The sequence below is a fragment of the Neolamprologus brichardi genome, chromosome 2 (assembly GCF_056152115.1).
Source record: "Neolamprologus brichardi isolate AB-2024 chromosome 2, ASM5615211v1, whole genome shotgun sequence".
NCBI lineage: Eukaryota > Metazoa > Chordata > Actinopteri > Cichliformes > Cichlidae > Neolamprologus > Neolamprologus brichardi.
Genome location: NC_142105.1, coordinates 2,753,474 through 2,781,275, shown reverse-complemented (window position 1 = coordinate 2,781,275; position 27,802 = coordinate 2,753,474). Strand labels below are relative to the sequence as shown.

Sequence of the window (27,802 nt, the reverse complement as noted above, 5' to 3'; positions counted from 1 at the left end):
TGAAACAGCTGTGTACTGCCTTTTGTTCTTCTCCTGGAGAAGGTATTTAACTGAGAGCCATGCTAGACTCAGTGAGACTCTGCTGACCGTCTGCCCCGCGGTCATGCAGGCTCTCCACCAAGCTTGTTTTCTCTGTTCTTTGTGTGTTTGGATTAAAGAATGTTAGCTCCCGCTCACCGCTCGTCTGCAGGCTTTATTTAATGGAAAACTTCCACAACATACCTCAGGTAGCACCAGAGTAAAAGAGAGCAAACTAGAATCACATTTATCAACATTTTTACACTTTCTATATCATCAAATTAATACAACGACATTCCCAGGACAAGGCAACCCACAGTTTGCACTTCATTTAGTGGTTTTGATAAGGTACAGCTTAACAAACGTCACATAGAAAACATATTCTACCTGCAGAGAATCTATAATACACTTTACATGCTGTAAATAAAAGAATAAACGTGGCACTCCGAGCCAGTTTTAAACTGAATCTCAGAACACAACCTGTTCCCAACAGTTTTAGTTAGACTCTGTGCTGTTTTAGAATTTGAGAGCAAAGATGAGGTCAGCAAGCACAGTGCAGGTGTCCAGTTTTAGGATGAGATATTATTGCTTATAGAACAAAAAGTTGTAAAATTGTTTGCTTTAAGAAGGTACAACTCCTCCTCCATCTCCTCCAAGAGAGATGGACAGCACATGACAGCACAGATTCTTCCATAGTGACTTATTACTGTCCACAACAGGCTGGCCACAGGAGTTTTCACATCAACAAGTTCAGCCAACTGCACCTTTTGTCTCAGAGCCCACCACATCCTGCAGAAAACATGCAAACCTTTCAGCTGTGTTTCAAACGCCCTGCAAATGTCCTCTAAAGGTTAAAGTGGACAGCCTTCATGGCTCTATTCATACTTTATGGAAGAAATCAGCAACATGTTTCATTGCTGATAGTAATTAAAGCATAAATTATGTATTTTAAACTACTACATTTTTTTGTTTTTATTCTACATTTTTTAGCTGATGATAAATGATATTTAGTGAAAGTATTTTGCATTTCAGTTCGTAATCTCAAATGGCAGATAGGTAATGTCAGCAACATCATCAACATCAAAATGTGTCTGTCTGAAGATTTTCTGCTGTGAGTTCTAGAATTTGGCATGAGCAGCATGAAGTCATGGATCCATCCTGCATTGCATCAAATATCTGATGTCATGGTGTCGATATGGATCAAAGTCTCTGAGGAATTTTTCCAGCACCTTGTTGAATATATGTTAGCAACTGTCCAACAAACCAAAAGCAACGTGTAACTAATGAAGTGGCTAATAGAAATTGACAGACCACGTGACTTTCCAAGTACCGCAAGCATTTGCAGCACCGCAAAACGTTCATTCGTTCCAATACCTTCTTGCTTTTTCTTTGCCCCCCTAAAAGTTATGTACAAAACGAAGGAGAACAATGCCGGTCCGTACAAAGACAGACTTGACGAAAAGTCAAAGAAAAGATATGAGGAAAAAATCAAAGGAGTGAAAGGTTTAGACCCTTACGAGCACACAGAGGGACAAAATACGTGCTGCCCAACTTTCACCACGCTCATATTTATAATTATACGTTCTTGGAGTGAGTGCATACACTCATGAAGTTTAGTAACTTCAGGTCACTGCAACAAGCCCAGGTACAGTTTACCGACGGATGGGTACAGGACCATGAAATGCACCGTGTAGAACGAAAGACCATCGTACGTATCATAAGTTTACCAGTCTCACAAATCGTCTTCATAAATACACATTCGTTAACCGTTTATTAATAGGACCTTTGAGCTCAACGGTAATTAATTAGCAGTGGAAATAATTTCTGGTTCATCACAGAAATGTAGCAGTGACAATAATACTGTATGCTGTAATCGTAATTAGTGATACAAAAACCTGTTTTATCCTGTGAATAAAAGTATATGTTTTTGTCAATGTACCATGGTAATAACAGAAGCGAAACGCAATATTGTGTCAGGACAATTCACTATTTATGCACAATAAACAAAGGAGCATAGCAACAATTTCTGTTCAGCGCCAGACTTGCTTGTAACCTATATCACCAATTATGTAACGAAAAATGTCTTGAAAAATGTATTAACTACAACAGAAGACTGACCTTTGTGGAAATGCTTGGAGTTACTGGAAATGTATGAAAAATTCTGCTTCTGTGATAATGGCAAATCTTGATTTTTATTTGTTTATCAGTTCCGTATTCACAGTTTTACACAACATTTCAAATTGTCGCTCAGTAGCCATCCTATGTTGTACTTAAATATTTACTAACTGTATCACAGTGCTTGGTTTGATGTTTTCACTCATATTCAAACTCTTATACTTTAATGCAGGATGAATTAACAATTTAAATACAAACCTGTCAGCACTTTAGTTCCTTCACCAACCAGCATCTCCTGATAAGTGACCACAGGTCAGTAGCATGTCACAGCATTTTAGATACAATGTAGACAAATCTACTTTTCACATCTACATTCATTCCTGTTGTGTTTTTGACACACACCTGTTAAACTCTAAACTGTAGGTTTTCTATATATACAGGTTCTGAAAGAAACTGTTTTATTCACAGGCTGATATTTGCTTCATGTTTGTTTGTTTAAAAATATACTGTTGACTAAATCATATATAAACGTTACCGATGGAATGGTTAAACACAGTAGCATTTCAAATCAAAGTTTTTTTCTGTAGCTAAGCTCAATCATAAACTACATAAAAAACTAAAGGATGGCACCACATTAGCTAGATTCATCATTTATAAGTTTTTCAAGTCATTGTCATAAAACAAAGAAAAAAAAAGAACCTCATGAATTTGGGGAAACTCACTACTAAGTCCTTTTGACAGAGAGAGACACAGAAAAGAGATAGCCACTGAGGTAGAGCTTAGCATTTTTAGCAGAGTGATACAAATGCAAATGAAACCCACTGATTGAACATCGGCTTTAAGGGTCTGTCTTCAATGAAAAGATTCTTCAGCTAAGCTTAAGTTTCAGTGAGTGTCCTTCAGTATCTCAAGACAATAAAAAGCAAACACACATTCAACAACTAAACTGGCAGATGAAGGTTGTGGTGGCGTGTTTCTCTGCACTTTGACCAACCACTGAAGCTGCTGGCTCAGAAAGGATCTCATTTTGTGCTTTCACCAAATATTTACTGTGAAACACATTGTAACAGTCTTTGGTGGCTTGCCAAACCCACTTTATAGTTTATAGTTTGCCAACCAATTAAAATTCTGCCCTTAAAGGAAAAAAAAGATCAGAGTAAGACGAGTGAATGATAAGTACTTTCAGTTGTTTCTCTGTAACTACCAATGAAAGATGCCCGACCACAGTAAATTGTAGCTTTTACTGATCACACCAAATCTAAGCAGATCTCTATGTGTGTCCCTTTCTCGTATACACTTTAACAGCTCTTGTAAATTGTTTAAATATAAATGTTAGTCACACTAATAATCTAGTGTTATTACATTTTCCTTTTTTAGCATAGATTGAAAAACAGTGATGCCAGACCAGTTACTTGAGATTAAAACAGAGACAGGAAGTAAAGTCCTATCCATGCCTTTGCTTGAAAGCCTAAACACAACAATGCTTCCATGCTTCTGTGTCTCTTTGTGTGTTTCAGGTGAAGCAGCAGTTGAAATGTTTTGGTAATCATTAATAATGTTCATGTCATTAACTGCATTTTGCACAGGGACAGTAAAGTTGAATCTAAACTTCTGAATCGAATCTTGGACAGCTACTGTCCAATTATGCATTGTTGTAGCGAAAGGTTGGACATCATTAAGCAGACTTGGTAGTGTAAGGTTTTGAGACTGAGGCTTTGAGACTAGGGATGGGTATTGATAAGATTTTTACGATTCCGATTCCATTTTCGATTCTGTTTAACGATTCAATTCTTTATCGATTTTCTTATCGATTCTTTTTTAAAAAGGAGAACACTAAGGTCGATTAGCTCAGAACTTTGTTTTATATCTTCTCTTTGAACAAGACAGAAATTTAGGAGTAACATGGCCTTACAAACCCAACAGTGAGATCTTAAGAGATCCACAGCCTACGGCTCTTCAATGGGGTGTCACTGGGTCCCCGGGGAAAAACATTGTAAATGTAAAATAATAAAATAAATAACATAAATTATCCTGTAGCAATTACACAAGAATATCCAGTAATGTCCCTGCCTACAATTAAACACATTCACTTACCGAAAATCATCTGCTGTGGCAAATGGCTGCAAGCCTTTGACCACAAACTTAGTCACTGCTCGGTGACATTCGTCTATCCTGGCCTGAAAGGAGACGCTACGGTAGACTGCAGCGAGAACTGCCAGCATCTGAGCCAGACTCTGTCTCTCTCATCATGGTCACCTAAATGCACAGTAATGGCAGGTTTTGTAATAAGGCAGATCGCGCTAACATAATATGCACTGTTAGTTGATTATTTACCTGCCACATTAACGGGAGAGGACGTGCAAATGTTACCGCTGCTGCTGGGTTGAGATTCACGAGTCCGGAGCGGAATTAAAAACACGACATTCATTTAAGGTCATCGCGTGTTTTGTGAGCAAATGCTTTTGTATATTCGTAGTGTTTCCTCCCTTAAATGAAATATCTACTTTGCAAGTATTGCAAGTTGCCCTGTTGTCATCCGTTCTCGTAAAGTGTAACCAAACTTTTGAGCGTTGAGCTTAGGCGCCGTGTTTCCTGCCAGGTAAATGACGCTCCGCAACGTGGTGACGTCATTCGGGGTGACTGGAATCGATAAGGGAATCGTTTGCAAAAATGGCAAAAAGATCAGAGTAAGACGAGGTCACTCGGTGTTCGCTCGCTCTGTGGTATAGTATCACTTCCTGTTCCTGCTCAAACACAGTGGTGTTTCTGAGTAGCTTATTTGCTTAGCAGTTTAATTAACAACTTTTAATACATTCTTTTTTCATAGTATAATCTTCACGTGCTTCATCCGAAGCACACTTTCTGTGTACTCACTACCTAATTTATAGCCAAAGTATTCACTCACTGTCTCTGTACTGTTTCGCTAGCTTAGCTCGTAGCCGACTCGCTAGCACCATGGCTACTTCACCTGTCCCTTCTGCACTTTCTTGCTCATTGTGTCAGATGTTTAGTTACTCCTCGGCCTCCTTTAGCAGTAATGATATCTGTAACAAATGTAGCATATTTGCAGCTCTGGAGGCCAGGATTACTGAACTGGAGACTCGGCTTCGCACCCTGCACTCACCCTTAGCTAGCCAGGCCCCTGTAGCTGGTGCAGCCGAAGATAGCGTAGGCCCCGCTAGCTGTTCCCCGGCAGATCCCAAGCAGCTGGGGAAAGACGGCTGGGTAACGGTGAGGAGGAAGCGTAGTCCTAAACAGAAGCCCCAGGTACACCACCAACCCGTTCATTTGTCTAACCGTTTTTCCCCACTCGGTGACACACCTGCTGGGGGTCAAACTCTGGTAATTGGTGATTCTGTTCTCAGACATGTGAAGCTAGAGACACCGGCAACCATAGTCAATTGTCTTCCAGGGGCCAGAGCAGGCGACATTGAAGGAAATTTAAAACTGCTGGCTAAGGGTAAACGTAAATTCAATAAAAGCATAATTCACGTCGGCAGTAATGACACCCGGTTACGCCAATCGGAGGTCACTAAAATCAATATTGAATCGGTGTGCAACTTTGCCAAAACAATGTCGGACTCTGTAGTTTTCTCTGGTCCCCTCCCCAATCAGACCAGGAGTGACATGTTTAGCCGCATGTTCTCCTTAAATTGCTGGCTGTCTGAGTGGTGTCCCAGAAACGATGTGGGCTTCATAGATAATTGGCAAATCTTCTGGAGGAAACCTGGTCTTGTTAGGAGAGATGGCATCCATCCCACTTTGGATGGAGCAGCTCTCATTTCTAGAAATATCGACAAATTTATTAAACCCCTCAAAATATGACTATCCAGAGTTGGGACCAGGAAGCAGAGTTGCAGTCTTACACGCCTCTCTGCAGCTTCTCTCCCCCTGCTACCCCCCCAAAAGCCCATCTCCATAGAGACTGTATCTGCTTCCAAAAAGACAAAAAACAAACTAAAAACCAGCAACAAACAACTTAAACATTTACAAAGAAAGAACAATACAGTATCCACATCTGAACCAAAGAGTAAAACAGTGAAATGTGGATTATTAAATATTAGGTCTCTCTCCTCCAAGTCTCTGTTAGTACATGACTTAATAATTGATCAACAAATTGATTTACTCTGCCTTACAGAAACCTGGTTGCAGCAGGATGATTATGTTAGTTTAAATGAATCAACACCCCCGAGTCATTCTAACTACCAGAAATCTCGAAGCACAGGTCGAGGGGGCGGTGTGGCAGCAATTTTTCACACCAGTCTATTAATTAATGAAAGACCAAGACAGACTTTTAATTCATTTGAAAGCCTGATGCTTAACATTGTCCACCCCAGCTGTGAAACTCAGAAACCAGTCTTACTTGTTATCATCTATCATCCACCTGGGCCTTACACAGAGTTTCTGTCTGATTTCTCAGACTTTATATCTAATTTAGTTCTGAGCTCAGATAAAATAATTATTGTGGGTGATTTTAACATCCATGTTGATGCTAAAAATGACAGCCTCAACATGGCATTTAATCTGTTGTTAGACTCAATTGGTTTTTCTCAAAATGTAAAAGAACCCACCCACCACTTTAATCACACTCTAGATCTTGTTTTAACATATGGCATAGAAACTGAACATTTAACAGTGTTTCCTGAAAACCCTCTCCTGTCTGATCATTTCTTGATAACATTTACATTTACAATAATTGATTACGCAGCAGTGGAGAGTGGACTTTATCAAAGTAGATGTCTTTCTGAAAGCGCTGTAACTAAGTTTAAGAATATAATCCAGCCACTGTTATCATCGTCAATGCCCTGTACCAACACAGAGCAGAGCAGCTATCTGAACGCTACCCCAACAGAGGTCACTTATCTTGTTAATAATTTCACCTCCTCACTACGTACGACTCTGGATACTGTAGCTCCGGTGAAAACTAAGGTCTCTAATCAGAAGTACCTGACCCCGTGGTATAATTCTCAAACACGTACCCTAAAGCAGATGACTCGTAATCTGGAGAGGAAATGGCGTGTCACAAATTTAGAGGATCATCATTTAGCCTGGAGAAATAGTTTGTTGCTTTATAAGAAAGCCCTCCGCAAAGCCAGAACAGCTTACTACTCATCACTGATTGAAGAAAATAAGAACAACCCCAGGTTTCTCTTCAGCACTGTAGCCAGGCTGACAAAAAGTCAGAGCTCTTTTGAGCCAACCATCCCTTTAACGTTAACTAGTGATGACTTCATGAACTTCTTCACAAATAAAATTTTTATCATTAGAGAAAAAATTACCAATAATCATCCCACAGATGTAATATTATCTACAGCTACTCTTAGTTCCATTGATGTTAAGTTAGACTCTTTTTCTCCAATCGATCTTTCTGAGTTAACTTCAATAATTACTTCCTCCAAACCATCAACGTGTCTTTTAGACCCCATTCCTACAAAACTGCTCAAAGAAGTCCTGCCATTGATTAATTCTTCGATCTTATATATGATCAACCTATCTCTAATAATCGGCTATGTACCACAGGCCTTCAAGGTGGCTGCAGTTAAACCTTTACTCAAAAAGCCATCTCTAGACCCAGCAGTCTTAGCTAATTATAGGCCAATCTCCAACCTTCCTTTCATATCAAACATCCTTGAAAGAGTAGTTGTCAAACAGCTAACAGATCATCTGCAGAGGAATGGTTTATTTGAAGAGTTTCAGTCAGGTTTCAGAGCTCATCACAGCACAGAAACAGCTTTAGTGAAGGTTACAAATGATCTTCTTATGGCCTCTGACAGTGGACTCATCTCTGTGCTTGTCCTTCTTGACCTTAGTGCAGCATTCGATACTGTTGACCATAATATCCTGTTAGAGCGATTAGAACATGCTGTAGGTATTACAGGTGTTGCACTGCAGTGGTTTGTATCATATCTATCTAATAGACTCCAATTTGTGCATGTAAATGGAGAGTCCTCTTCACACACTGAGGTTAATTATGGAGTTCCACAGGGTTCAGTGCTAGGACCAATTCTGTTTACATTATACATGCTTCCCCTAGGCAGCATCATTAGAAGACATAGCATACATTTTCACTGCTATGCAGATGACACCCAGCTCTATCTGTCCATGAAGCCAGATAACACACACCAACTAGTTAAACTGCAGGAATATCTTAAAGACATAAAGACTTGGATGGCCACTAACTTTCTGCTTCTTAACTCAGATAAAACTGAGGTCATTGTACTCGGCGCTGAAAAGCTTAGAAATATGGTATCTAACCAGATTCTTACTCTGGATGGCATTACCTTGGCCTCCAGTAACACTGTGAGGAACCTTGGAGTCATTTTTGACCAGGATATGTCCTTAAATGCACATATTAAACAAATATGTAAGACTGCGTTCTTCCATTTGCGCAACATCTCTAAAATTAGAAATATCCTGTCTCAGAGTGACGCTGAAAAACTAGTTCATGCATTTATTACTTCCAGGCTGGACTACTGCAATTCATTATTATCAGGATGTCCAAAAAACTCACTGAAAAGCCTTCAGCTAATCCAAAATGCTGCAGCAAGAGTACTGACAGGGACTAGAAAGAGAGAGCATATTTCTCCTGTTCTGGCTTCCCTTCATTGGCTTCCTGTTAAATCCAGAATTGAATTCAAAATCCTGCTCCTCACATACAAGGTCGTAAATAATCAGGCCCCATCTTATCTTAATGACCTTGTAGTACCATATCACCCTATTAGAGCACTTCGCTCCCGCTCTGCAGGCCTACTTGTTGTTCCTAGAGTATTTAAAAGTAGAATGGGAGGCAGAGCCTTCAGTTTTCAGGCCCCTCTTCTGTGGAACCAGCTTCCAGTTTGGATTCGGGAGACAGACACTATCTCTACTTTTAAGATTAGGCTTAAAACTTTCCTTTTTGCTAAAGCATATAGTTAGGGCTGGACCAGGTGACCCTGAATCCTCCCTTAGTTATGCTGCAATAGATGTAGGCTGCCAGGGGATTCCCATGATGCATTGAGTTTTTCCTTTCCAGTCACCTTTCTCACTCACTATGTGTTAATAGACCTCTCTGTATTGAATCATATCTGTTATTAATCTCTGTCTCTCTTCCACAGCATGTCTTTTATCCTGTCTTCCTTCTCTCACCCCAACTGGTCGCAGCAGATGGCCCCGCCCCTCCCTGAGCCTGGTTCTGCCGGAGGTTTCTTCCTGTTAAAAGGGAGTTTTTCCTTTCCACTGTTGCCAAAGTGCTTGCTCATAGGGGGTCATATGATTGTTGGGTTTTTCTCTGTATCTATGAAGCGCCTTGAGGCGACTTTTGTTGTGATTTGGCGCTATATAAATAAAATTGAATTGAATTGAATTGAATTCCAAGGAATTCTCAACAACATCCACGTTGGGTCATGGTTGGACGTTAAAATTGTTGAGCAAGTTCAGATGTCGTACGGATGTCCAGAATTGGTTTTTGACCAATTGAGCCAATATAGACATGTGGCTCACATAGGTCAGTTTTGCTGTACATTAAAGAATGGTTAAGATAATGAATATATGATAATATGTATATTAAACAAAAGAAAGATGGGAAGCCTCCTTTCCAAAGAAGTAAGCATTTATTTTAATGTATGGCACGACAGTATATAAGTCCCTATTTGAGACTTGTAAATGTATTTTTTTTAATGTAATAAATAGATAAGTGGCAGCAGTTGTGTCAGGCTCAGGAGAGACTTGGAGGCAGACCGTTTCTAAAGTTTCACAATTTATTTACACACAGATACCAAGTGCAGATATATACAGGTGAGGGGGTATGGGAAGAGGGTCTCCGGGGAACACAGGCACGGGAAGGGGACACATGGGCTATGTACACAATCCTTCGCTGATGCTCAGGTTAGCTCGGACTCCGGCTTTAGCTCACCAAACAGGGGTCCTCAGGCTGACAAGAAATCTGGCAAAGGGAGGAAGAACAGGTAAGTTGCGGCATGAAAGAAACTCGTGGAAAAGCTCAGACTTGCAATGACACTGACGAGTGTTACACAATAATCCAGCGAAGAAGCGTTCTCGGCAGCCGCCTTAAGAAGTGAGCGTGGTGATGAGACGATTGCTTACAGGTGTCCGAGCCAGGGGCTGGAGTCGTCATGACTCTGCCCCGGTAGAGCGCAGTGCGCGGGAGGAGAGAGAGAGATGCAACACAGCAGAAACACTTGTAGCCATACAGAGTCAGCTGAGAAGGCACAGGGTCATGACAAGTTGAGCCTGGTAATCTCTGGTGATACATTCATTTTGGACATCTTTGCAGTTTTGAGATAGCACGGGTAATTGTATAGCAAAGTGTAAAATTACATTATAAAAGCATGAGTATTGGGCAGATTAGTCAAGGAAACTTTACTAAAATGCCTTTCAGGTGCATTAAGGAAAATGAGAGATCCAGTGATTTGAGGGTGTGACTCATAGTAATTCAATTTACATAATTATTTATATCATATGTTCTTTGCAACATTAAATTGTTGAATTAGATCATTGATATTGTTACAGCAATATTGTAACAGTTAATTTACCATTACAATGTGTTTCTTAACCTTAAGAAAGTACTCCTTAGCTTAAGGTTAACCATAAACCAAGGCCAGCCTAAATGTTAAATTTTACTTTTCAAAGCAATAAATGCTTTAAAAGTGCCTCTGTCATGTTTCGGCTGTGTACAGGCAAGAGAAGGACCCAAACGCAAAACTCACCACGCAGGAATAAAACTCAAAAAGCTGCTTTATTACAGAATGGCACAAAAATATAACAAAACTAAACTGGGGCATGGATAAACTGACACACAGGGAAACACAGCCATGAGGGAGACTACGACACTGACAAAGAGAAACACAGGGCTTAAATACACAGAGGGATAACGAGGGAATGAGACACAGAAGGAGAGCACAGCTGGGAGCAGTGTTGGTCAAGTTACTTAAAAAAAGTAATCAGTTAATTAATTACTGATTACTTCCCCAAAAAAGTAATCCCGTTACTTTACTGATTACTTATTTTCAAAAGTAATTAATTACTTAGTTACTTAGTTACTTTTTAAAAACATGATTTACAACCTGAATAGGTGATAAAGTGATAGATCTTTCAGCCCAATTCTACTTTTTCTACATAATCCATCATACAAAATGTAATCAAATGGAAAAGTCTCTTTTTAAAACTTGTTTTATTAGTTTTAATCTTTTAACTTTATGCATGAAGCAAAATTTTAATTATATGCACCATTCTCTGACTTGAAGAAATTAGTTTAACATTTAAATATATATATATATATATTTTTTTTTTTTTTTAAATTTATTTATTTTTTTGTGTTTACACTCACTCTTTCAGATGCAAGTAAAACACAGCAGAAAATAAATAAAGTCAAAGACTAGCGGTCCTGTTGCTCTATTTTCACCTGTAAAGCAGGAGTAGAGTAGGCGGAGGTTTACCCTGGTGCAGGTGTGCCGCAGCGGTCAGTGGAAGGATACCGCAGTTTCTCTGTGAGTTTCCCATTACGTCGTAGCTACTCGGTGCTTGCTTGGAAGTTTAGGGGTTTTTTCGCTGTAAAAAGAAGTTTTCTTCCCACGCACAACGGACACTAATGTTTTTGTCACTTTTTATGGAATCAAACTCAAAGTAAGGTCAGTACTTCCACGCTTTAAACGCTGCATGCTCATACTCTCTCCCGCACTCGATATATGATCCATTGTTGATCTGCACACAGCTGTTGTCACGAACATCACACTCGCTTACGTCACTGTCATGAGACATTATCGCAAGAAAATCACGGTTTTAGTAACGCAGTAACGCAGCGTTCCTACGGGAAAGTAACGGTAATCTAATTACCGTTTTTGCAATAGTAATCCCTTACTTTACTCGTTACTTGAAAAAAGTAATCGGGTTACAGTAACGCGTTACAAGTAACGCGTTACTGCCCATCTCTGGCTGGGAGTAATCAGGCCGGACGAGACAAGGGAAGCAAAGCTAGAAACACTCACATGAGACATGGACCTTCAAAGTAAAACAGGAAACACACTGACTGAACTCTAAACATGCAAACTTAACAGCAACTGAGAAGACAGAACATAGGGACCAGAAACATGGTACAAAAAGGTCACAGTAGACACAACATTGAACACAGGGAAGCCATATTACAAAGCCAAACTAAACCTATGATAACCATAACTGAAATCTAGGGAAACAAGAAACAGTACAACAAAGGACTCAAAACATAATCTATAATATAAAAACACAAGATCTCTTCAAAATAAAATAGGAAACATAATGAGACGCAGACATGACAACCAGAACTTGACAACATAAGACACAGACATGAAACACATGAAGAGCAGGGGAGACTTAACAGGGGTTGGAAGACACAAGGGGAATCTAATAACAAAGAACTAGAAAAACTCATGAGCTTAATCATATAAACATCCAAATAAACTAAACTCAAAACACTGGGTCATAAGACCCAGGATCGTGACAGCCTCACTTATTTATGTTATGATAGTGGGTCATGCTAATAATGGTAACAATTTTATGAGTCCTAAATAGCTTGACCATGTTAGGTAAGATAAAGTCTGTTGCTTCTATATTCTAGAAAATATCCAGACAATTCTGTTTTTGTGTTTTAGTTTACTGTGTCATCTCTTAGGTTTACGCCCTCAGAAATGAAGAAACCCACCATATAAAAAAGCATGTTGATGGTTTGTTTCATATATTTAGACTGGAAAGATGGTTGATATTATTTCCACTGTGGTAGTGCAGTGAAGCACTAACGTAATAAACAGCCAATCAGATTGTTCTAAAATTGTTCCCTCCCACTTGATGTGATTATATTAAGTTGCATCATCTTATAATATGTTTTAAATGCTGTGTGCTTTAATAGAAATGAGCTGCAAGTGGATTAATCAGAAAATGCTGATAATATTTTACATACTGCTGAGCGTCAGAGTTGGTAGTAAGTTTATTTATTTATTTATTCATATATTTGTATAATTTAGCATTTACAAATCTATATCTCACTGCTTTTTTCACATTTTATTTTCAGGATGCACAGATGATCTATTCTTTGAAACAAAGAGTTTAGTTGTTGGAGATTATGTGACTCTGAAATGCCCACGCCGAACAGCGGAGTACAAAGAAACCATGTACTGGATCAGGATAGTTTCTGGAAGCTCAGCTGAATTCTTGGGAGGAACATTTACCTTTGACTATAATGGTGTTAACAAAACTCCCCATATTACAGCAAAACAAGAGCCTGGAACTTTTACTCTTGAAATAAGTAAAGTTAATCTTAGTGACATTGGCCTTTACTACTGTATAACAGTCAGGCAGCTTGCTATGACATTTTTAAAAGGAACGTTTCTTACAATTAAAGGTCAATATGTTTTATTTTTTTCGAAAAGTCTTATTTTTATTTTTCTCAGTGAAGTGAATGAAATATTTTAACTATTTTGTCTTTTATATTTTCCAGAACTAGAACCTGATGTCACTGACATTTTTCAAATGCCTCCATCTGATCATGTCTATCAAGGAGATCCAGTGGCTCTGCAGTGTTCACTCCTCTCTAACACTGAGAAGAAAACTTGTTCTGGAAATCACGGTGTGTTTTGGTTCAGAGCTGGAACAGATGAGTCTCAACCCAGTCTAATCTATGCTCATGGGAATACTGGTGATGAATGTAACAAGAGTCTTGAGGATCCTTCCCAATACAAATGTGACTATAGCTTCTCCAAGAACGTCAGCACTACTGATGCTGGGTCTTACTACTGTGCTGTGGCCACATGTGGACAGATCGTTTTTGGAAATGGAACAAAGCTGAACATTAAGGGTAAAGTGTCCAACGTTTATCAAATAATTCAGAATATATTAATATCAGCTGAATACATTGGTGTCAAATTTCTAATGTAACAACAACAACAAAAATCCTAATGATGGGATTCTTATATGTTTCCAGGGCCCAGCACATGGGACTTGCAGAAGGCCAATACAGTTCTCTTTGTGTTATCTGCTGCACTGGCTACAAGTCTAATTGTTATAGCCTACCTCATCAAGAGCTTAAGTGTTTGCTGCCCTGGTAAGTTCTCCCTTCTCTATCTAACATTGTTTTGCAAAAACGTCACTTGATTAAGCTTGAGGTGACTGTTGTTGTGAATCTAAATAAAACTGAATTGAATTGATTCACATAGTTGTTTTTTAAAATCAGCCAAGAGTGTCTTTCATCTTAGTTTTTTTTGTTTCAGACACAGATCTTGGAACAACCAGTGGCAATCACGAGAATCAGGAGGTAAGGTGTAAATCAGAAACAAAGATAAATTAATGGCATTTGAATTTTTTTTCACTTTATTTATCTCCAAAAATTGTATGTTTTTCTTTAGAGAGATGAGAACTCAATGGTTTATTCAGTAGCAACTTTCACCATAAAGAAAAGTGGCAAACTAGTGAGAAGAAATGAAAAAGCAGAAGAGGAAGCAACAGTCTACTCTGATATCAGTGCTTCTGCAGTAAAATAACTATTTTTAAACTGAATTTTAAGTGATATTACCAATTACAAATGTTTGTATGACAAACAACAATGCCATACAACATATGTCTTCTATTTTACTTTTGAAACCCACAAATTATATTATAATAACATGTATGATTTTAACATCACATTGTGTTATTGTCCAGTTTGTATTTTTAATGCTCTTTTGGAAGTGTAAAATATACATTTTGCTGATATACTATGATGCTATATATTTAAATAAATGCTTACTTACTTGCCAAGGGGGCTTCCCATCTTTCTTTTTATCATCTTAACCATTATTTAATGCATCAGTGCAATTTAAAACACTTCAACAAAATTGACCTATGTGAACCACAAAATATTGGACGTCTGTCTGACGTCCAATATGTCTATATGTCTATATTGGGTCCATTGGTCAATCACCAATTCTGGACATCTGTACGACGTCTGAACTTGGTCCATGATTTTGACGTCCAGCCCTGACCCAATTTGACGTTCAACATTTTAACTTTGGACTGCGTACATTTTTTGGACGTCATGTGGACGCGCGTGAGAGGTGCAGGGAATTTACACAATTAATAAATGTAATTTTTTCTATATACAAATATTAGCATTGTTGTTATCAAAATGATACATATGAATATAGATTATTTATAAACAAACATGGTTTATTATGTATTAGCCTATTGATTTATTTAGTACATGTGGATTTTTTTGTTTGTTATTTTATATTTTCCTGATTTTCTGTAACTGGTTTATTTGTTTTAATTAATCAACTTATTAGTTTGAAACCAGGTAAAACTGAAAACTATTAAAATGCGTTGAAATATTGAAAATGTTAAAATCCATGTTAAAATGTAAAATAACAATGGTTATATTTAGAGAAAGTTTTAAAATTCATGTTAAAAGGAGGTCAATGTGTTTAATAAGTTTAAAAAAAGCATTTGCATTATATATGGTTTGTTTTTATGTTAGTGAGGTTGATTTCCTGTTTTATTGTGAAGAACTTTGTAGGGTGAAGTGAATGTGGTTGTGATCGATGGCCTGCTCTGAGAGACGTTGTGACAGAAAGTACCAAGGGTTTGTGCAAGTTTGTATGAATGAATGACCTGGACAGCTCGACAGTGTTTGTCGATGTGCAAATTTTGTAAACTGTCTGTGAGAAGCTGGGGACATTTCTACTCTAAATCCATCACTCAGCTGCTAACTTTTTAGCTCAAGAACCCACACCATCTTGAAGATAAGAATAAGAATAAAAATAACTTTATTTATCCCGAGGGAAATTCTTTTGTCATGTACATGCTCAAAGCAGCAGGAGAGACAGATGTCCACTGACCACTCTGCATTCCCTCACATAACTGTTTCTGTAGAGAAAACACGCCCTCTACCCTCTGGAAACGTGGGGCTTATTGTAAAAACAACATCTATAAAAAGGCTAAGTGTGACATTGAAAAGGCACATTTATGGACGTCAAGAGTAGAACTTTATTGACTGTCATCATAGTCATAATAATGCATTTGTATTCATATATAACATAGTTAGGAGGGGTAATACTATATAAATGATGAATGTAGCACTTGTTAATACTTTACTAATACCTTAGCAATGCTTAATAGTGTGACATTAATATAAAGTGCTATCAGCTTTTCTAACCACAAGATTTCATAAAATAAGGATTTAAAATTACGTTTGGGGGGTGTTAATAGTTTTACAAATTCAGATTTACGTTATTTTTTTAAAGATCAGCAAAGATACTTTAGATTCCACTAATGTTATTATACTTTATTTGTCTTATGCTTTATTCTAATCTACTGCTGCATCGCAGCTACTAATCACTGTCTGATAACGTCTCTGGGGTAGGTGGCAAGCATTAGGATAAATTGCTGTGGTAAAAAAAAAAAATCATGTAACCTGTGAAACATAATTTTGATAGATTATTGGCAGCATCAAACCACCACCACTTTCACGTGAATGCACAAGGGAAACCCTGGGTTAGATCAGCGAGCTGATAACCAGCTTCGTGTGACCGATTATCATGACTGTGTGTTAGGATAAGTGAATCCAGATGATGAAAAGACGTCTCTGGTATGCTGAACAGGCTTCATAGTATGGGGCCCTGGTCTTCCATCCAATGTCAGGTGACTATTCTTTGTGCATTATAATAAAAATGAAAAACATCCACCCAAACAGCATTTCCCAAGTCAAAGTCTTTCTTACAAACCCTGTTACAAAAAAAATGCCTCCCTTACAATGTAAGGGAGGCATTTTTTTTCTTCTTTTAAACCACTAGTGTCTTTTTTACCAATATATATCACAAAGTAATGCAGTTGCATGCAGCAGTCATGCAACTGCATTACTAGGTCACTGATTATTAATTTTGACAAGCTGCCTATTTGTGCTAAGTAAAGCATAGCCAGTTCTTTGGCAATAATTAAAAACCTTGCCACAGAGACCAGTGAAGAATGTGACAAGGAGATGTTTTCTTTCCTGTTCTACCTCCTCGATGCTCTTGTAAGCTGTTTGTTATGCTATGAATAGCATAACAAACTGGGCTCGCAGTATAAAACGGTACTGCGAGCCCAGCTTCCTGAGATTAAAGAAAAGAAAAGCCGCTTTTCTATTCACACCTTTATTTGAAGGCCCAACCACAGAAATGCTTAAGTTTCCATGTATTGCTTGACAATGAAGACTATGAATTGTGTTTGTCACACAAAGAAAAGGCAAATTATGCAAAAAAAATAAGAGAAAATGTGTTTTTTGTTTTTACCCCTCAACTGCAAAAGGCTGATGGGGTATTGACATTACCCTGCTGTCCAAGCGGGCAATGTGGACACCCAAGTCTGAGAATGCGATAATTCAATAATGAACCAATAGATAACATAGGTGTATCTACTGAAAACTTTGGACGACTTCAAATCTCAGTGACCTTGACCTCAAGATTGGAGGTCAGGTTTTCTGAAAATGTTGTGAATGCACGTGCAGATAAATAAAAGGGAGACTGCAGTTGCATAAAAGATAATAACTTCTGCTGGGCTGCTGGTGTTGAATGTGATGTTTATCCAGGACAGAATAGGGCTGAGCAGAGCAGAGCTTGTGGCTGGACATGCAGATCAGTGCAGTTTCCTGGCTGTTCAAAGCAAAGTTGAGCATAGAGTCCAGAGTGTGACTTGCTAATCCAAATGAATAAAGAATCAAATCTGAAGCAGAGCAGCTGAAATGGCTTTCAGGTCTAAGAAGCAGAGGAGAGCTGCAGTCTGAGCAGAGTGGACGAGAAATGGCAAGAAGTTTGCTGAAGACAATGCATATGTGAATGAGATGTTAAACTTTTTAAATTTTTACTTTTGCAATAATTCATTAGACATTACATACTGTTCATATTCCATGCCTTCATAATAAGATGCAGGTCAGTTTAGACCTGGGCCTTCTTTCAAGTTTTACAGTACTTATTTCTGGAGAGAAATATTTACTATTGCACAATATCTTCTCCTCTTTTATCTACGCCATGAGAACCTTACAGTCATCACAATTACATCACCATTACAACCTAGGATGATCAAGTGGGTGTGAGTGGACCTTGGACTGTGTTTTCTGCACCCACTGAATTGACACGCCCAGTGCTTTTATAAGCTTATGACACCAAACTATTGATATCTGTTTTAGTTAACTTTGCAGTTAGTTTAGAGTTATCTATTTTAGAATAAATGGATTCTAACTTGTTCATCTATGTTTATTGTCAGCATAGCCATATTTGTCAATTGGGGATTGGACCACCAGGTCCTCCGCCCTTGACTCCTTCCTGATCTACAAAGCACCAGACCCCTAACCATCTCTGCAAGCTGTAGGCCCAGGTTGTGTAGGCCCAGCCAGGCCTCGTGGATTAAGGTCAGGCAGTGCAGTGTGGTTGTGGGTGCAGATTTTATGTCTGTGTCAAGGTACCCTCAGACTGGATACATTCTGACCTTTGTATGACCTTTGTATGACCTCTGTTCCTTATAATCACTTGTATGTGATTTTACCGCCTCTGTCAGTGCGCCCCAGGGTGGCTGTGGCTACACTGTAGCTTGCCATCACCAATGTGTGAATGTGTGTGTGAATGGGTGGATGACTGTGTATAGTGTAAAGCGCTTTGGGGTCCTTAGGACCAAGTAAAGCGCTATACAAATACAGACCATTTACCATTTCAGTCTTTCAAAGAAGATCCCGACCTGTCTGTGAGGAAACCTGGACATGTGGTGGGAACACGGACAGTTCTTTAAGACAGGGTCTAGCTCCCCCTTGAAGTCTGTCAACATTGCACTTGCACCACTGTGTAAATCAGCATAAAGGACCTAAAAAATTTGTTTTTTGTACATTTCTTTCCAGGTGATACGATATAAACAAATCTGCTATCTCTTATCTTTCTATAAGTTTCAGTTTGAGAAACAACAAGAACCAAACATAAGATGACAGAGCCTACGATCGGTGTTGTTTCATGTGCTTAGGTTGGAAAGGTGGTTGATGTTGTTTCCACGACGCAGTGGAATACCAACACAACGAGAAGCCAATCAGGTTCCTCTGAAATAGTTTCCTCCCACTTCATGTGATTATATTTAGACAAATCATTTCACTGGGTTTTTAATACAGCAGTACCAAGAGGAAAGACCAGAAATGAGGAATATATTTTATTTATATCTGATGCTTAGTATTGGACGTAAGTATATGTAGATTGCCTGCACTAAAAATATGTTACAGTCAGAAAACTTAGAAGAGGATTCGGGCGATTCTGTGTTGGGTCATACTGACAGGTATGATTTTTTCCTCAGGTTGCTTAGATGAACAGATTTTCGAGACAAAGATTGTTCGTGTTGGAAAGGAGATGAAACTGACGTGCCCCCGTAGGGAAGCAGGAACCTTGTTTTGGATTAAGCTTGTTTCTGGAGACTTTCCTAAAATCTTAGGGAGGTCATTTAGCTTTGAGAGTGCTGATCAGCGCATTAGAACTTCAACAGAAACCGGAGCATTTGTTCTGTATATTACAAAAGCACGGCAAAGTGACACAGGAGTTTACTTCTGCATGAAAACAGGAAAACAAGACTTTAAAATTTTGAATGGAATATTCCTGAAAGTTGAAGGTAAGTACACAAAAACGTCTTTAGGTCCTACAAAAATTTGGGACTTTACATAGTTTACTTTTTGCTTGTGTTTACACATTTATTCATGTGTAAATAAAAGGACTGTTTACATAATTGAATTTGTAATTTGTTTTTTAATAAACATGAATGATCGATGTGTTTCTCAGGACCAAAACCAGCTTTCACTACAGCTCCTCCATCTGATCCCGTCCATGAGAAACCTACATTCGCGCTGCAGTGTTCAGTCCTCCATGACTGCCAGGATAAAGCATGTCCAGCAGCTGATACTGTGTTTTGTTTGAATGCTAAATCACATAAACTTCACTCCAGTTTGAATCATACTCATACAAATGGTGGAGCTGAATATGAAAAGAACTTGGATGGACCATCAACAACGAAATGCTTCTCCAGCTACTTGAGAAACTTCAGCACCTTCGATTCTCAGACGTATTACTGCGCCACGGCCGCATGTGTGGAGTCTGAAGATACAACAAAAGGTGATACTGCATCATATTTTAATATAATGGAGAAAATATTTGTGCATTTGATTTGATTTTAGTTTTGAATCTAATATTAATCTAAACATGATTAATCAAATAACTAAAAAATACTTTTAACAACCATTTTAATAATGTTTTAGGCAAATTATTTTCATTTTGTGTCGGCAGTCAACAGGAACAATACAGTTCTCTATCTGTTATCTGCTGCTTTGGCTATAAGTCTGATTGTTATAGCCTCTCTAATTTATTCAATCAAGAACCTGAAGACGCAACCATATATGGACTGTAAAGGTAAGCAGTCACTCATACTGTACATCAATGTATCAAATAATACTTGCAAAAGTAAACTCATTTCAGTTCTCTGCTTTTATGTGACGATATAGCTGCTGCTGGCCTGCAAACAAATGTCGTTCCAGATGGTGGTCAAGAAAATCTGCAGGTAAATAAAATATAACTCTGAGCTATAAGAATGTTTTAATGTCTGTATGTGTAAATATTAATATGTGATGCTTCCTCAGGTGGATGAGGACTCGGTGGTTTATTCTCTCGCAACTTTTAAAGAAGTGAGCAAATCAAGGACAACAGATACACAACCTGCAGGGAGCATCTACACCGATGTCAGGGCGCTTGTACTGGATTGACATCTATCAAACTCATCAATGTGGATGCAAATGTTTATACAAAGTTTTTGGTATAAATTTAATTTATCATTTGGACAAACTGAAAGAAAATATGAATTTTATTTTTTTAGGTTTTTGTCATAGCTTACATGCAAAGATAATAAATACACAACAGATGCAAACAACTGAATGTTTTTAAGTTTGAAAAATAAAATGTTTTTATTGTGATGTTTCACAATAATCATTTGTATATGTATGCATGTTTTTGTACAAAGTAATAAACAGGTATAAATAGTCATGGTATTAAAATCACAGACACAGATTAATCTCCTTATTGCCCATGGAAAAAAGTCTTTCCTAATTTGCTTCTTCTTCAGATTAGAAATTAGTGATTAGTTATGCGATGATATTAAAGCCATATTAAACACAAAATTCAACTCACTAATTATTTCTTGAAGATTTTACTTAATATTGATTGTGGTTAATTTTTTAAAAGTTGATATAGATGTTATTTTTGATGTTAATTAGCTATGGAGTTTGCATTTTGGAAACCTCTCAGTCAATGTAAGCCGCTTTGAAATAAATAACACATTGTGTTGTTTATTAAAAACTATTTTACAGTTAAATATTAACGGCAAACCAGGAGAAAAATGATTTACATTACATTACATTGGCTTTTTTGTTGTCGTCCTTGCCAGTAGTTACACTCGATTAAGAGTAGCGTTCTCCTCCTAAAAGTCCGGAGTGTCAACTTTTGTGAATTTCTTAAAACATTTTTCTCACAATCTGAGTAATGGTGATGGACAGAGCAACATACACAAATAGTGCAGGTTTTTGACTGTCAACTTAAGTGTGATGCATTTTTTTTTTTTAAATTAACTAAAAGAGGCCTACGAGATGAGCATCGAGGACTTCCTCACAGACAACCAGCCCTATCAGGTGTAGACATTCATCCAAGCATCCAACACACACACACACACACACACACACACACACCTTCAGCTCAACCCACTCTCCCTCTACAAACATGAAGTCTGGAGAAGATTAGTTATGAAATGTTTTAAATGGATACAGCTCAGCACATCAGAGCCTGCCTAGCTCCATCCCTCGACCCCCACCAGTTTGCTTACAGAGCAAACAGAGGATGCTGTCACTGTCTGCATCACCCTTCACAGATCGCTGAGCCATCTGGAGAACACGAAGAGCTAAGGATGCTCTTCATGACGGATGACAGCTCAGCATTCAACACTTTAATCCCAGACTTCCTTACCACCAAGATTTCCTACTCACTGGTCTCAATCAGTCAGACTCCCAGGCCCCCACATCTCTTACCCCACTGTTACTCAGCACCGGATAACCACACGGCTCTGTTCTCAGCCCCCTCCTCTACGTGTTGTACACATATGACTGTACACCAATCCAACCACATCTCCAATCATTTCACCTGGACCCACAACAACCAAAGCTCTAATTAAGAAGGCCCAGCAGCAGCTGCTCATCCTCCCTGTCCTGAATAACCTGGCCCAGAAGTCGCTGGTGGAGAGCGTGCTCTCCCTCTAACTTGGTACACAGGGCCGCAACTGAGACCAGGAAGCCTGGCAGAAGGTAATTAATGCCGCTCAAAAGAGAACTGGCCTCCCTGGAGGACATGTTCAGATCTGTCTCCGGGCAACCTGAGCCATCACAGGTGATCCTTCACCACCTGTTTGACCTAGTGCCTTTTGGTAGGCCCCTAAGGTCAATCAGGTCCCACACCTCCAGATTTACAAACATTCAGACCCACCAAACACTATCCACCCGACCCACCCCATCCTCCCTCCACATATACACCCCACTCCTTCCCACCCACCTGACCAATCTGAGCCCTGGTCTAAGTAACCTCATCATTCAGGCCATTCACACAAAGCCTTTAGTCCTTTGCACTACCTCCAAGCACTTTGCAACCTGCTGTCTCTTGTGTGCCTTTCTTGTTTTGTATATTTTCCTCTTGATTGTATGTATTTCTCCCGTTTGTTATTCATTCCTGCCAGCTTACTATTTATATTTTATTCTTGCACAGTTGCACACACAATTTTGTTGTACATTAACAATGACAATAAAGGGCTATTCTATTGTATTTATTCGATTCTATAATAATGCCACTATCTGATATCTTCCATTTAAATATTGTTCAGCTATGGTTTCTTTGATTTCTCTCCTACAAGTTGAGAGAACAATGAGCAGATACACAGTCAGCAGCTACACTGACAGACAAAAGTTGTGGTGGGCTGTTTGACTACTGAAGTTGTTTACTCAGAGCAGATCTCAGTATGATCTTTCACAAGACATGAAGTGAGAGAAGAGCTGCACTTCAGCAGGCCAGTTTGAGTTGAACAGTTGGAATAGATCATTTCAGTTATACGTGTTTGTTGGAACATTGTTTAAAAAACACAACTGTGTGTCCAAATGTGATGTTAGTTTTATTTTTAATTGATAATTGATTTAAACTGGATGGATGTCTGTTACAGCTCTGGGTTAAACACACTGCAATGATCTGTATAGTTGCCAAACTTACTGTATAGTTTACAGTTTGGCAACCAATTAAAAGTCAATTTCTAAAAGAAAGAAAAGGAAACACAAAGTTAGGACAAGTGAATGATGAACACCTTCCCCCATTGCCCACAGTGACATGTGATTAAGAGTGATCACAGCATGACTGAGCAGGTCTCTGTGTATTTCCCTTTCTCACATACCCTTTGGCAGCTTGTTTTGAAATAATTATTCATATTAATTATACAGTTGTATTCAACCTTCCACCAGTGGTACAAGATCAGTTACTTGAGACTCAAACAGAGATGAGATGAAAAACCTCTTTGTATTCATGGCCTTGTTTGAACTCTCAAACACAGAAGTGTTTCATCAGCACTCCTGTTTATTGGTATCGTTGTGAGTTTCCGGTGCAAGTACTGTTATGAGAACATGCAAAAGATGTAAGGCATGAAAAAGTCACAATCTATAATTGTAAGTTATTACCTTATGTGTTTGTAGCAGTCAATATACATATGACTATGTGTACATAGAAGATGTGACCACAGGATTGTCTCAGAAAATTACAGCGAGCTAACTGACTGAACTGTTCGTGCCAAAGATCAAATAATTATTTGTATTTTTATCAAAGTGAACTGGGTAAGTGGTAAGCAACTTCTCTCAGACCAGAGTTCAGCAATTAAACTTCACAATGTGGTACATCTTTTGCCCATGAAGATTCCTAACTATATCAGAAATTATGATATCATTATGTTGCCTAGCAACTACCGCCTCTGTCAGTGCGCCCCAGGGTGGCTGTGGCTACAATGTAGCTGCCATCACCAGTGTGTGAATGGGTGGATGACTGGATGTGTAAAGCGCTTTGGGGTCCTTAGGGACAAGTAAAGCGCTATATAAATACAGACCATTTGCAGGCCATTTACCTAGCAACTTGTTAAGATGACCATTGTTTTAGCATTTATGCACCTTTAGTACCATTTAAAGCATGCTATCATTTATCTTTCACAAAAATAACATTGATTTCTCACTGTTAAAGGTAAATTATGCATGATATATTATGAAACTCTCTCTTTGTTTGGAAACCACTTATCAAAGGGCAAAATTGACCTGTTTCATCCTTTATGCACCTCATGAAACAGCATGTCAATTTTATTTAATGATAAAGTCTCATTCATATCCATAAATTTGAATTATACATGCATGAGTACCTTATGTTCATCAAATAACGACCATCCACCACCACTGTTTCTTGCCATTTCTCATTGTGATTGAGCATATGGCTTTAACATATGGACATCTACTTTGTATTACATGTGTAAGTGGAATTAAACTGGTCAACATTGGTAATCCATTCACACTGAACTTAATTGGACTCAAATATATACGTATGTGGATGTAATTTATGAAAGAAATGAGCATAATTGGCATTTGAGATGTTTTTTTGAAAATATGTAATCCAGTGTTTTTGACAATTATTTCTATGACTTATTTTGCATTACTTAAGTCCTGAAATCCTGAAAATGCTAAATAATAAAATTATGATAAATGTAAAAGTACCGTAAGTAGTAGTTTTAAGATTAATGACAATCACGACTTAAAGTAAATTTTGGAAGCTGAGAACACTACGGTCTCTAATTTATGTTATCAAAGTTAATAAAGGTGATCTATGGTACACAGTTTAACCATATTAGTATTTTGGAAATTTACAGGCAGTTTTATAATGTTTTAGTCACCATATCATCTCTCATGTTCACTTTGTGTGAGTTACAGAAACCCACCATAAAGAAAACTGTGCTGTTGGTGTTGTTTCAGTTGTTTACACCGGAAAGATGGTTGCTATTATTTCCACTGTGGTAGTACAGCAAAGCACCAACATGACGAACAGCCAATCAGATTGTTCTGAAATTGTTCACTCCCATTTAATGTGATTATATTAAGATACCCCTTGCTATAGTATGCTTAAATGGAAATGAACTAGAAGTGGATTAATCAGAAAATGCTGATCATATTTTGCACACTATTGAGCTTCAAAGTTTGTCGTAAGTTTAGAGTCAGCTTTTTTTTTCCAATTTAACCAGAAATTTATTGTTAACTCATCTGCTTCATTTTATCTTCAGGGTGCACAGATGATCTGTTCTTTGGAACGAAGACTATTGGTGTTGGAGAAAATGTGACTCTGACATGTGAACGCCCGACATCTGAATATGATGCTACCTTGTATTGGATCAGGATTGTTTCTGGAAGCTGGCCTGAATTCATGGGAGGAACATTTACCTTTGATTATGACGGTGTTAACACCACTCCTCACATTACAGCAAAGCAAGAACCTGGAACCTTTATACTGGAAATAAGTCAAACTAGGCTAAGTGACACTGGTCTTTATTACTGCATAAAAGTGGACCAACTGGACATGGAATTTTTAAATGCAACATTTTTAAAAATTAAAGGTAAACAGAACTGATTATTTCTTACCCATGTTTACAAATCAATATCTAACTAAAATGAGTAAAACATGAATTTATTGATTTATGTATTTATATTATTATTATTATGTTGGTGTTAACAAGACTCCCCATATTACGACAAAACAAGAACCTGGAACATTTATTCTGGAAATCACTGAAGTTAATCAAAGTGATACTGGTCTTTACTACTGCATAAAAGTTAAGCTGCTTGCTATGATATTTTTAAAGGGAACATTTCTGAGGATTAAAGGTGAATTGAATTACTTTGGGGGTTTTTTTTTAACGTGAATTTTAGTTTTTCTTTTTTGTTAGTTAAAAAGTGGGTAGAACATGTTAATTATTTCTTCTTTTATATTTTCCAGGACAAGAACCAACTATCAATGATACCATTCAAGTGTTTCCTTCTGGTCATGTCCATCCAGGAAACCCAGTGACTCTGCAGTGTTCAGTTCTCTCTAACTCTGAGAACAAAACATGTCCTCGAAATCACAGTGTGTTTTGGTTCAATGTTAGATCTGATAAATCTCATCCTAATGTAATCTATCCAAATGAAAACAGCGATAAATGTGAGAAGATTCAAGAGGCTTCCTCCACACAGAAATGTGTCTACAGCCTCTCCAAGAACGTCAGCTCCTCTGATGCCGGGTCGTACTACTGTGCTGTGGTCACGTGTGGACAGATCATTTTTGGGAATGGAATAAGACTGGATGTTAAAGGTACATTTTAACATTTTATTATTTATTATTTATAATAGATTATTATGCATTGATATCATTTTTAATGATACCAAAATTCATATTCTGTGGTGCATGTATTTTTCTAGAACTCACCACATGGAATTTGCAGAAGGCCAATACAGCCATCTTTCTGTTATGTGCTGTTTTGGTTACAAGTCTGGTTGTTATCGCCTACCTCATTTATACCATCAAGAAGAAAACATGTAATTGTTGTAAAGGTAATAAAACTTTCCCCTTTCGTCAGTCAGATCTAAAAGTATTTAGCAAAAGCTAACGTCACGTTTCATATCATTGGTTTGTTTCAGTCAGCCTAAAGCATCTTTAAGCTAAAACTTCTGTGTTTCAAACAGATGTTGGAACAGTCAGTGGTGAGGAGCAGAGTCAGCAGGTAGGGTGTATGTCAGAAACGTAATGGGGAAATTAATAGGTAAATACTTCTAATCATTTGTAGTCAAGACCTTTAGTGTTGATAAATGTTCCATTTTCCTACAGACAGTTGAAGATTCAGTCGTTTATTCATCAACAACTTTCACCTGGAGAAAAACTGACAAAGTGGAGCAAATGAGTTCCAGGAAAGCAGAGGATGAGACAGTCTACACTGGTGTGAGAGATTTGATCAACGATTCACCTGTGGAAACTGCTGATCGTTAGACCCCGAGCTGAAAATATGTGGGACAATAAACACCACAGGGCCTCTGTTGCACTTCTGAAAATGCTCATGTAATATTTGAACAGTATATTATAACAATATATTGTGTAATATGCAGTTTTTGCCTTGTATTTAGTATTGTGATTTTAATTTAGTTTTAATCTCAGAAAACTTTGAAAAGTTAGGCAGTCATTTTAATAATAAAATAAATAATAATAAAACTACGCTCCTTCTGGTCCTTTCCACATTGTCCTCCATGTTTTTCATTCTCTCTCTCACCCTTTTAATTTCTTTGATTTTATTTTGATATATTATTGAAGATGTAGAGCAGACTGTTACGTGACTTCCTCTCAACCACAGCTTTAAGCATGGCCGATAGTGGAAGTCGTAGAGCCTTCTTAATCTTAACATAAATCTTAGCAGTTTTACTAATTCTCATGTGCTTTTTTTGTCACAGTATAGAGAGCACATGAGATATATCACTGCAATAACTGATGCTAAAAAGATACAATTGTTGTGAGAACAGCCTTTATATTTTTGGCATCATGTCCAGTTAGAGACA

General features: G+C 38.0%; 3 protein-coding genes across 4 annotated transcripts; all 3 read left to right on the top strand.

Moving 5' to 3' along the window:
- The first annotated feature begins 12,990 nt into the window (after positions 1 to 12,990).
- LOC102781214 (hemicentin-1-like) lies at positions 12,991 to 14,636 on the top strand. Of its 2 annotated transcripts, none has more exons than XM_087852282.1 (6): positions 12,991 to 13,081; positions 13,172 to 13,501; positions 13,598 to 13,954; positions 14,081 to 14,200; positions 14,367 to 14,410; positions 14,502 to 14,636. In XM_087852282.1, exons 1-6 carry the CDS (start codon positions 12,991 to 12,993, stop codon positions 14,634 to 14,636), a joined length of 1,077 nt encoding a protein of 358 aa, XP_087708408.1. The 2 variants fall into 2 exon arrangements, with proteins under 2 accessions (XP_087708408.1, XP_087708412.1); XM_087852286.1 differs by having other exon boundaries at positions 13,039 to 13,081; positions 14,081 to 14,194; positions 14,511 to 14,636.
- Positions 14,637 to 19,279: 4,643 nt separating this feature from the next.
- Positions 19,280 to 20,884, top strand: LOC148106043 (uncharacterized). Its single transcript, XM_087852294.1, has 6 exons — positions 19,280 to 19,322; positions 19,435 to 19,743; positions 19,911 to 20,246; positions 20,406 to 20,534; positions 20,627 to 20,682; positions 20,762 to 20,884. Exons 1-6 carry the CDS (start codon positions 19,280 to 19,282, stop codon positions 20,882 to 20,884), a joined length of 996 nt encoding a protein of 331 aa, XP_087708420.1.
- Positions 20,885 to 25,385: 4,501 nt separating this feature from the next.
- Positions 25,386 to 27,242, top strand: LOC148106042 (uncharacterized). Its single transcript, XM_087830196.1, has 6 exons — positions 25,386 to 25,428; positions 25,507 to 25,836; positions 26,217 to 26,570; positions 26,678 to 26,809; positions 26,942 to 26,979; positions 27,084 to 27,242. Exons 1-6 carry the CDS (start codon positions 25,386 to 25,388, stop codon positions 27,240 to 27,242), a joined length of 1,056 nt encoding a protein of 351 aa, XP_087686322.1.
- The last annotated feature ends 560 nt before the right edge of the window (positions 27,243 to 27,802 follow it).

Excerpts from the sequence above, each read along its gene's own strand:
- LOC102781214 (XM_087852282.1), top strand. The coding sequence starts at position 12,991 with ATGCTGTGTGCTTTAATAGAAATGAGCTGCAAGTGGATTAATCAGAAA. Across the intron at positions 13,502-13,597 it reads AACGTTTCTTACAATTAAAG|AACTAGAACCTGATGTCACT; the intron begins GTCAATATGTTT and ends TATATTTTCCAG. Across the intron at positions 14,201-14,366 it reads CTTAAGTGTTTGCTGCCCTG|ACACAGATCTTGGAACAACC; the intron begins GTAAGTTCTCCC and ends TTTTTGTTTCAG.
- LOC148106042 (XM_087830196.1), top strand. The coding sequence starts at position 25,386 with ATGCTGATCATATTTTGCACACTATTGAGCTTCAAAGTTTGTC. Across the intron at positions 26,571-26,677 it reads AATAAGACTGGATGTTAAAG|AACTCACCACATGGAATTTG; the intron begins GTACATTTTAAC and ends GTATTTTTCTAG. Across the intron at positions 26,810-26,941 it reads AACATGTAATTGTTGTAAAG|ATGTTGGAACAGTCAGTGGT; the intron begins GTAATAAAACTT and ends TGTTTCAAACAG.
- LOC148106043 (XM_087852294.1), top strand. The coding sequence starts at position 19,280 with ATGAGGAATATATTTTATTTATATCTGATGCTTAGTATTGGAC. Across the intron at positions 19,323-19,434 it reads TCTGATGCTTAGTATTGGAC|GTTGCTTAGATGAACAGATT; the intron begins GTAAGTATATGT and ends TTTTTTCCTCAG. Across the intron at positions 20,683-20,761 it reads GTGGTCAAGAAAATCTGCAG|GTGGATGAGGACTCGGTGGT; the intron begins GTAAATAAAATA and ends ATGCTTCCTCAG.